Consider the following 10,957-nt stretch of genomic DNA (forward strand, 5'->3'; position numbering starts at 1 on the left):
TTGCATTTTTCTCCTTGTTTCTCCACGCTGAAAATGAACAATAGCAAACTGTCTTAATTTGAAGTGTTTTGGACAAGACTGCTTAATTTTCATTTTATTCAATGAGGAATGCGGGGAGATAGAGTCTCAGTAACCATTGGGATAATCTGGTTAGCATCAGTACAACATTAGAACTAACAACCTCTCTGTCTTGTTAGCCAGGAGCTGAGAGCTTGGCTTTGCCATGTCCTGTGCTTTCCTTGCAGGGAAGTGAGACTCGATCAACTCCAAGCCTGTAGCATCACATACTGGGAGCAGCACAGTGATTTAACATGTTGCATCCTGATGAAAGAGTTAAGTTTCTCATCCTGTTTGGGAATCTCATTTGATTTTATTATTATTTGTTTATTTTGAAGCTTGGAAATATGTAGCATTAACATATTAATTGCTAGCTGAGACTTTCCATTTTCCTTAGTACGCTAGTAGTCCTCCTCCGTGAAAAGTCTTCACAAAGTGGTTATCATATTGGATGGGACAGCACACGTTATTTCAGCTGAAGGTGTGCTAAGACCCTAAATGGTGTTAGGGTGCTAAGAAACGTGTGTGTGATGGAGTTGGTGATCCCCGTAATACCTGGTGAGAGTAGGTACAGGGCTGAGCTGTGCTGCTTGTACTGTTCAGCTGCTGGATGTACTACAAGGATCTCATGGCAGCAGGATAACCCTACCACACTGATTGCAATGGAGAAACCTTTAGGCAGCACCCTCAGGTCACTTAACAGTACAGTGACCCACTGTCACTTAACAGTAGAAATGATCTTTGGGGCCACACGTAATTCTTTTTTCATTCTGATTGCACTGAAGACCTATTTAACTGGGCATTTTTAGAGCTAAACAATGTCTTATTCAATGTTTTGATTTACCTTGAATCTGAGCTCTGCCTTATTTTTGTCACTTCTCATGGTTGTGATCCTGAAAATGGGTCTCGTTAGTTCCAAGTCTTGACTCTGAAATATTTGTTGCCATAACAGATTTCTCAAGGTGAGTTTCAAGCTTCACAATTTGTTAAAGGATGAAACTCACTTTCTGTGAGGGGGAAGAAAAGGACAGATTTGGCTATAAAAGAAAGCCCCAGCTCTTTTGTTAGAAACTAGATATGTACTTAACAGAAGTACAGATGACTTCCTATGCTCTACTAGTGAATAATTTGTAACTGCAAGATGTTTAAATTAGCACACCGTTGGTTCAGAAATATTCCTACAAAATGGATGTAAACGCTGAAACCAGTTGCTCACTGTTAAAACCAAAAGTGGAATTGTTCATTAAAATAGAATTATACATTCTCAGCAATGAAAGAACATTTAGACAGCCTTGACATTCTTAGTAAGCTGACTTTGGATGAGCAATATTAAGAAAGCCTGTTTCCTTTAGCTTTAATGGTATCTAGATAACTACATGCAATAACATTCTGTGATGTATTTTCCTGTAGACTCAGCAAGTTGTATAGTATGTGTGTAAGGATATTCTGAATGTCTTTAGCAAAGGTTAAAGTTGCAGAAAAAATATACATTAAGGGCTTTAAAATTATGCTAGCTTTAGATTTACTCTGCTCACTTTCTTTTGAGAAAGAGATAGTTGACTACAATTGGCTACAAACTATGTAGCTAAAAACACTTCTGGGTGCCTCAGAGACGTTGTGTGACTACAGTCTCTTTTCATTTACCAGCACCAGATAACACACAAGTCTATAGAATTCTATAATTTCCTTTTTAAAAGTAGCAATTACATTTGCTTGCCAGTGCCACTTGTTCTAAAACAAAGTAAAAGAAACCTTCCCCTACCCAAAAAAGCCCCACAGGTCAAGAGTGGTTTGTGCTAGTACCCTAGGTTAGGTCTATACAAGTAAGCATCACCTTGATTTTTGCAGGGTAAATCAGCTAGTGTTCAGGACATGGTGTCCACCCAACGTTATTGTTAGGCAGCTTCCTTCCCACCCATACTTGTTCTTGGTCTGCTAGGAAGTACTCCTGGTGACTACAACCAATGTGTACATCAGTCAGTGTCAGCTAATGGACTTCTCTGGTATTCCCTGCCATTTTTATCTTTTATCAGCTGTGTTCTATATTTCAGGAACAACATATGCCCAGACTTTGCTGTCTCATGAATGGATGTTCCTCCAGATTTACTACTAATGAAGTTTAGCAGAATACTGATTCATATCAGTCCCTGAAAAGTTGAATGACTGAATATTTCTCATTTTACCTATTATTCTGATAATATTAACATCTTTTTTTACCAAATTTATTTATTTATTTATTTATTTTATTTTTTCTATTCTTGGTGTTACAGTGAAGATATGAGAAAAAGGAGTACCTCATACAGGAGAACCTCTAATGTGCATCACAGAATCATTAAGGCTGGAAAAGGCCTCTCAGATCATCTTGTCTAACTATTAGCCCATTCCTATTGTGCCCACTAACTACGTCTCTTAGTGCCACGTTCTTGAGCATCTCAAGGGACAGTGATGCTACTACCTCCCTGGGCAACCTGTGCCAGTGCCTCACTGCTCTTTCTAAGAAGGAAATTCTCCTAACAACCAGCCTGAACCTCCTCTGAACTCTGAGCAACTTGGGGCCATTCCTTCTCATTCTATCACTGTTAAAATACAGTTGGCTTCAGCCTACTGATCCAGTGTATGTCACAGTGTGCCTCCAGCTATCACCACATCCCTTGCTTTGGTGGAGGACATGTGCAGGCATAGCAGGGCGTAAACTCTTATCTGTGGTTATCATGTGGTGAGCAGGATGGCAGGTTAGATTATATTTGGTAAATGCAATTTAGTACCAGAAAAACAGGGAGGGAGGGGCAGCACAAGATTATTCTCCATAGAGAACTTTGTAGCTGGCTTAGCAAACGTGCTTACACTGTACTTTTAGCAAGGATGAGAACCTGTCTTGGCAGTTCCACAGAGCCCAGATTTCTGCTTGCTTTGGGAGGAATCTTTGCTATGCCTTGCTGTGTGTTTTGGGGTCAGTCAGTCAGTAACAACACGGCATTAGAATGACCCTGTGTAATTCTGTTCACAGCAGTGGTATGTGAGTGAAGCAGTGAACCGAGGAACACTGGTGCAGTGCTACCAGGGCAGCAACAAGCTTAGTTAAGCTCCGAATAAAGAAATAAATAAATAAAAGGGGGAAATAAATAAATAAATAAATAAATAAATAAGAAAAGCAAACCAACGAGTGACTGCCTGTTGCGATTGCAGCTAAGGCAACCACACGCTGGGAGGGGAGGAGGGGAGGGAAGCCCAGCGCTGACGTGAGGCCGCCTCAGCAGCTTAGGCTGGGTGCGGGAAGCTTCGCCGATTACTGCTGCCACGACACGGAGCCTCTCCGCCTCCGTCAGCCCTACACGGCCGGGCCGGGAGCCCAGCGACAGGTAGGCAGCGGTGGGACTTCCCCCGGCAAGGACGGCCCGTGGCCAAGGGCTTTTTTGTGGTGGGAGTCCGTCCCTGCACTGGGAGGGAGGGGGCTGCCGTCCTGAGCTGGGACCCGCATGTCCTAATGGGGAGTCGGTGGTTCATAGAATAACGGCTAAAAATAGATGGGGGTGAGGCCCTCGCTTTTGTAAGTGGCCCCGTACATGTGTGCAGACACAGCTCTTGTACGTGTGTGTGTGTGTGTGTGTGCTACAGTGGGGAAGGAACGCAAGTGTTTGTCACAACCATTTTACCTGTATCAGAGAGGAGAGGCTTGATAAAGCTCTCATGATGACTCATAGCATACCTTGCAGTCAGTAGGAGTGGTTAAGGTATATGTATTGGATGATTTATGTAAAAGAAATATCTGTTAGTTCTCTACTGGTCAGGCCTCACGTAGAGTACTGTGTCCAATTCTGGGCTCCCCAGTACAAAAAAGACACGGATCTCCTGGAGAGAGTCCAGTGGAGGGCCACAAAGATGATAAAGTGCCTAGAGCATCTCCCATGTGAGGAAAGTAACCTGGGTATATTCTGCCTTGAGAATAGAAGACTCAGTGGGGATCTGATCAATGTCTATAAATACCTAAGGTGAGGGAAGCAAAGGGATGAGGCCAGACTCTTTCCAGCCATGTGTGGTGATAGGGAAAGGGGAAGCAACCACAAACTGAAGCATGGCAAATTCCACACAAATGTGCATAAGAACTTCTTCGTGGTAAGTGTGATGGAGCACTGGAAAAGGCTGCCCAGGGAGGCTGTGGACTGTTGCGCATTTTAATCCATCCTTGTGTTTGAATAAGGCAGTCAGAGTACCTTAGGTGTGCAGTAATTCCTGTGAGCCAAAGTTCTGACGAGGCTAGGTGTCTTGTTTCATTTTTTCCCCCTTTTTAATTGACCAAATCGACTTTGAAAGGACTAAACAGCAGAGGAATAGCTGATTGTACTAACTTAGGATCAGATTTTAATGAAAATTTTGCCTTACATGTGCTGTCATGGATGCTGCCATTGTAATTCAGTTGCACATATCAGCAAAAACCTTTATTTCACTCTCTTTGTTTACCTCTCTTTCCCTCAATTGACGAGATTATTTTCTTCCAGGCTGAAACTTTGTGGACATGGCCTCAGATACAAGGAGTTTTTTCCCCTCTAGAAAATATGGGCAAAGATAACACCAACTGGTTGTGGTCCTGAGTGGTAAAGCTCTGCAGTTCAATTGCAAGATCAAGATGTGGATAAAATGGCTGGGAAAAGGAAGAAATTTATGTCATGGCAGAATGTGGTAAGCAAAACATTTGCATTTGAGTTTGCAGTCATTCATAGTTTTTCGTCATGAGTTATGCAAAGACATGTATTCATCTATTCGTAGCGGCAAAAAACTGCTTGGGAAAGAATTTGAGAACAAATGATAAAGAAACACTGTAATAAACAGAGCTTAGGAAGTGCTGATCATGCAAAAGTTATTAAGACAATACCTGGTCATTACTAAAGTTCATTCAGTCCTGTTTTCTCTTTCGGCTGTTTCCACTGAAGTATTGTCATCATCTTTAAAATTTAGGTATAGAAAACTTAAGAATTAGTCTGTTCATTGCAATTCATGAAGAAAGTTGAAGCCTTTGTACAAACACACATAAACTCCCTCTAGTGATTAGGACCTCTATGTGTTTATTGTTAGGTTCAGCATTCTTTTGAGGGAAGACACTCCTCCTTATGAGCTGTGCAAGAAATGACGTGCCTGGTAATTAGAGCAGAAATTTGCAACAAGGAGGTAGGGAAAGAAGGGGAAGGAGGAAAGCAGGCACTGCAAGAGGCAGTGAGTATGACTCAATGCATGGCATGCTCCCAAGTCAATTTGGTGAAGAAAGACAGGGCAGCTGGAAGTGTCATCTTTAGCTTTTGCATAAGCTGGTGATAGGATAAAGACTTTTAACAGGATTGGATTATCCATATTGTTCTTCAGTGTGAATGACTGCATTTCTGCTTTTATAGTTGTGTAAAAAAGTAGGTATCTGCAGCAGGTAGCTGTGTAGAAACTGTTGTGAAAATGGAAATAGCAAAAGTGTTGATAAATTATCAGGAAGTAGTATAGAATACATCATGTATTCACTTTACTGATCTGTAGTGCACATATATTTTGATGACTGGATGTCATTTTGGTCTCCCTTCTTCCTCTCAGACAAGCCATGGCGTACCTGGAGAACTGGAAATAGTTGAGGTGGGGAGGGAGTTCTGGAGGGCACCTCGTCCAAACTCTGCTTCATCAGGGCTGCCCACATTAGGGTGTCTAGGCCCATATCCAGGTGGCTTCTGCTGGTCTCTAAGGAGATACAGAAGAGAGTGCTAAAGATGATCACAAGTGTGAAATCTGATTCCATCTAAGGGTCAGTTACAGAGAATTGATAAGCCTGGGGAAACAAGAGCTGGAGAGGAGTGTACTGGAGATGTACAAAATCCCAAGTGCGTGATGTGCACAATAGGAAATATTCACTCTTTTTTTTTTGCTTTGTTCCTCAAGTACAATAAATGGGGGCTGTCAGGGGAGATGAGCAGGTAAAATGCTCAGAATAAGTGAAGGCAATTCCTGTGTTTTCTGTGTCAGTATATGAACTTAAGGGCTCTTTGCCAAAGGATGTTTCTATGAGTTCAGAGGGTGCTGTGAGGGAATCTACTGAGGGCCACCAGCTATTGAGAAACTAACTGTAATGTCATAAATTGATGAAGTGAGGGAGACTGATAAGGATGTCTGTATATCCTTGTTCTTCTGTTCTCAAGACATCTGCTGTTGGCCACAACTTGAAACAAAACACTGCTTTAAGAGGGGCCTCTGATCTTGTTGGCACAGACGTTCTTACCTATGTTTCCCCTTTATGTTCAGTCAGAAGTTAGTCTTCCAGTTCTAAGAAAATACATTTTGTTGTGGGATGGCCCTGTAATTATTACTTTTTAGTCCTGGAGGTTGTTTCGTTTTCCTGTAAGGCAGATAGTTCCTTTTACTATGCTACAGGCATATAACACATGTTGAAAACCTTGTTTAAGAAAAGTAAAGCTTATAAAAGACTCCAGATTGGTAATAGAAACTGCAATGCACGTGTTGATTTTCAGTTATAGAAGTTTATCTTGGAAACCACTAATTTAAGGGTTTATTTCCTTTTCTGTAGGGAAACATGACAGCAAGAATATTTTCCTGTAAGATCACAACAGCTTTTCTTTCTTTAATTATTGCAGGTAAGTTAATTGGTGACAATAGAAAGCCTTATTCTGTAATTTAATTTTTCACACAAGTAATATTGTTGTGGGTTTTTTGTTTTTTTTTGTACAAATGGCTGTGAAAGTCAAATTTATGTGCATGTTAATGAGGTTTTTTAAACAGTTCTGAAAGTAGAAACCTATAAAACAAATAAAATATGACATTTTATGTACTGACTGCAACACTTAAGTTGGAAGACACCACTTGAGAACGTTTAATTCAGCCTTCTTGCTCAAACAATGGTGACCCACAACAGTTTGTCCGTAGTGTTTGATCAACTTCTCTGTTAAAAGGAAAAAAAAAAGAAAAAATAGAGGAAAAAAAAAGTTTTCTTGTGTTCAGATGGAATCTCACAATGTAGGCCCCTTGTATCTTGTCCTGTCAGGGGGCACTGCTGTGAAGGATCTGGCTCCCTCTTCTTTATTCTCTCACATCAGTGGTATACATTTGCACGCTGGTAGGATCTGCCTCACTACTGTTCATCTTCTCCAGTCCCAGCTCTCTCAGCCTGCCTTCATGTGAGAGACTTCCACTATCCTAATAATCTTGGTGGTCCTGAGCTGGACTTGCTCCAGTAAATCCATGTCTCTGCTATACTAGGACGTCCCACCCCAGATTTGTCTCACCAGTGCTGAATAAAGTAAGATTCATCTCCCTCAGCATGTTGCCCACCAGGACCCCAAGGTCCTTCCTCGCAGAGCTGATTTCTTGGGTAGCCTCCAGTATGTGCTGGTTCCTGGGGGATTTCTCCCCATATGAAGGACTTCACATTTCCCTTTGTTGAACTTATATGAAGTTCCTGTTAGCCCATTTCTCCAACCTTTTGAGATTCCTCTAAATGGCAACACAATCTTCTGATTATTAACTGATTAAAGGAATTGTAATTTTCTTGGAATTGTAGAATCATAGAGTGGTTTGGATCGGGAGGGACCTTTAAGATCACCTAATTCTAACCCCCTGCTATAGGCAGGGGTACCACCCTCTAGGCCAGGTTGCTCACAGCCCCATCCAGCCTGACTTTGAATGCTTCCAGGAAGGGGACATCCACAGCCTCACTGGGCAACCTGTTTCAGTGTCTTAGGATCGCAGAATCACAGAATCATAGTGGTTGGAAGGGACCTCCAGAGATCATCGAGTCCAACCCCCCTGCCAAAGCAGGTTCCCTACAACAGGTCACACAGGTAGATGTCCAGGCGGGTCTTGAATATTTCCAGAGAAGGAGACTTCACAACCTCTCTGAGCAGCCTGTTCCAGTGCTCCGTCACCCTCACCGTAAAGTTCTTGCGCACATTCATGCGGAACTTCCTATTCTCCAGTTTCTGGCTGTTTCCCCTTGTCCTGTCTCCACACACTGCTGAAAAGAGCCTGGCCTCGAAACTTTGTCCACCACAACTCAGATATGGACCTCATACCTGGATCAGGTCCCCTCTCAGTCTTCTTTTCCCAAGGCTAAACAGACCCAGTTTGCTTAGCCTTTCTTCATAGGGGAGATGCTCCAGGCCCGTCACCATCTTTGTGGCCCTCCGCTGGACTCTTTCCAAGAGATCCCTGTCCTTTCTGTACTGGGGAGCCCAGAACTGGACACAGTACTCCAGATGAGGCCTCACCAGGGCAGAGTAGACGCGGAGGACACCTCCCTCGACCTGCTGGACACGCTCTTTTTAATGCACCCCAGAATGCTATTGGCCTTTTTGGCCACGAGGGCACACTTCTGGATCATGGCCAACCTGTCCACCAGGACACCCAGATCCCTCTTTGCAGAGCTCCTCTCCAGCCGGTCTTCCCCCAACCTGTACTGGTGCATGCAATTATTCCTCCCTAGGTGCAAGACTCTACACTTGCTTTTGTTAAACCTCATCCAGTTTCTTATTGCCCAGCTCTCCAGCCTGCTCAGGTCTCGCTGAATGGCAGCACAGCCTTCAGGTGTGTCAGCCAATCCCCCCAACTTCGTATCATCAGCAAACTTGCTGAGGGTGGCCACTATCCCCTCGTCAAGGTCATTGATGAAGATGATGAACAAGACCAGACCCAGCATTAACCCCTGGGGAACACTGCTAGTTACAGGTCTCCAACTGGACTCTGCACCACCAGTAACAACCCTCTGTGCTCTGCCAGTCAACCAGTTCTCAACCCATCTTACTGTCTACTCATCTATCCCATGCTTCCTCAGCTTTTTTATAAGGATGTAGTGGGAGACAGTATCATATGCCTTGTTGAAATCAAGGTAGACTACATGCACTGTTCTCCCCCCATCCACACAGCCAGTGACAGTGTCATAGAAGGCTACCAGGTTGGTCAAGCATGACCTCCCCTTGCTGAACTCATGCTGACTACTCCTGATAACCTACTTTTCTTCCTGATAGCCTTCTTTTCTTCTCACCATCATCACAGAAAAGTATACCTTCCTAATATCTAGTGTAAATCTACCCTCTTCCAGTTTAAAGCCATTTCCCTTCATCCTGTTGCTACATGACCTTATAAAAAGTCCCCCCCCAGCCCTTCAGGTACTGATAGAAGTACTTGAGGAAAATGCTACTTTGATATGTATGAACACCCTTTGGAAGCATTAGCTCCTTCTTTACTGATGGTCAGAAAAGCAGAATTCTTGAGAAAGAGTAGAAATTGAAGCTTTTTTATGCTACAGTATAACACCATAATTAATGCGCAGCGATCAAACTCTGCAATTCTGATTTCCTCCATCTCAGAAAGATTGTGTCAGAAAAAGTAAAGAGATGAGTGACAATATTTTTTGAAGTGGATGGCTTCAGCATGAGTTGTCATTAAATAAATGAGGCGTTTGAGGTAAAGGTATAGTATCTGACAGAGGTCTGAAAAACAATGAGTACTGTAGGGAAGGAAAATAAAGGAATGTTTACGTTGCCATTTCTCATGATAAGAAATGCATGTTTCCCGGAGAAACACTGCAAGGTAAGAGTTTTAGGCTGCACAAAACTTAGATGGCCGTGTGTGGCTGTTCTTTTATTGTAATGAAATGAGTTATTTTAAATAAATAGAGCACTGACTTTGGAATGTGACCGATAAATTCAGAGTTTGTGCCTGTTTTCATTGTTCTGACAAAATCTTTTGGTGTTGCTTTTTCCCATCTGAATCTTCTTGGATTCAAGGAAATAAAATGAGTTCATTGCTAAGCATATGAATAATTCCTTTCTCATGAAGTAAGGGGTGAGATGAAATTTTCTTTTGAAGTTTAATATTTGTTCAATTGGAACTTTAACTTTCTGTGTCCCCTTAGGAGACCTGACTACTGCGGGATTTACTTTGACTATAGAGAAGTGAAAGTGATAAATAAAGACACTAAATGTGAAATTTGTGCATCCACGTGCGTGTGTGCTTGGAACAACCTTGAGAAATACAAGTACTCTAATAACTTCCATTTGAAATAAAGTAGACAGATGATGAGCGTAAAGTCTGTATTGAGAAAACAGCATTTCATTTTAATGGCATAACTATATCAGTATATTATTGAATAATGCTTTGAACTCCAAAGACACAAGATTGAAACAGTTGTGTTAGGTAACTAAGAATGAAGGTGCACACTCAATGAACTTTGTAAGTGTAATCAAGAAGCAAGTTGAGTGTTTTGTTTCACACTGTTTGAGATTGTCTTTAACGTTTGTCTCTTTCCTTTAGAGAAATGTGGAGCCTATGATGTGATGTTCAAGCACAGTCTTGTGCCTGATGGGCAGCCTCTTGTTATTAAATGTTCACTGGAAAAAAGCTTTAGTTTAAAAAGTGGAGACTGCAACTTAACGTGGTATAAAGTTGGTAACCAAACAGCTGTGACTAGAGACAAACTTTCTAGAGTTCATCAACAGAAGAGCTTAATTTGGTTTCTTCCTGCAGTATTAGAAGACTCTGGAGATTACGAATGTGCCATAAGGTGAAGGTTAAAAAAATTACATTGCTATAGAAATGTGTTGCAAAGAGAATAACTTTTCGAAAGAAAGTAGGATTTGGGGGCAAGAGAAATGCTGTTTGAAAGACCGTGTTCACTAAAACTAGCTTTATGCTGGGGAATGGAAGTCTTTTTTCTTTTCTTTTCTTTTCTTTTCTTTTCTTTTCTTTTCTTTTCTTTTCTTTTCTTTTCTTTTCTTTTCTTTTCTTTTCTTTTCTTTTCTTTTCTTTTCTTTTCTTTTCTTTTCCTTTCTTTTCTCTCCTTTCTCTTTTCTTTTCTTTTCTCTTCTTCTCTCTCTCTTCTCTTCTCCTTCTCCTTCTCCTTCTCCTTCTCCTTCTCCTT

The 10,957-nt window shown here is 41.8% G+C and overlaps 1 protein-coding gene across 1 annotated transcript; it reads left to right on the forward strand.

Moving 5' to 3' along the window:
• Positions 1 to 15: 15 nt before the first annotated feature.
• On the forward strand, positions 16 to 10,825 carry LOC146762668 (interleukin-1 receptor-like 2). The gene is made up of 7 exons (XM_085533720.1): positions 16 to 149; positions 246 to 332; positions 2,328 to 3,416; positions 4,554 to 4,734; positions 5,128 to 5,265; positions 6,611 to 6,677; positions 10,351 to 10,825. Exons 5-7 carry the CDS (start codon positions 5,179 to 5,181, stop codon positions 10,602 to 10,604), a joined length of 408 nt encoding a protein of 135 aa, XP_085389846.1. The 5' UTR covers positions 16 to 149; positions 246 to 332; positions 2,328 to 3,416; positions 4,554 to 4,734; positions 5,128 to 5,178; the 3' UTR covers positions 10,605 to 10,825.
• Positions 10,826 to 10,957: the final 132 nt, after the last annotated feature.

The sequence above is a fragment of the Coturnix japonica genome, chromosome 1 (assembly GCF_054131305.1).
Source record: "Coturnix japonica strain WE chromosome 1, WE-NBRP24, whole genome shotgun sequence".
NCBI lineage: Eukaryota > Metazoa > Chordata > Aves > Galliformes > Phasianidae > Coturnix > Coturnix japonica.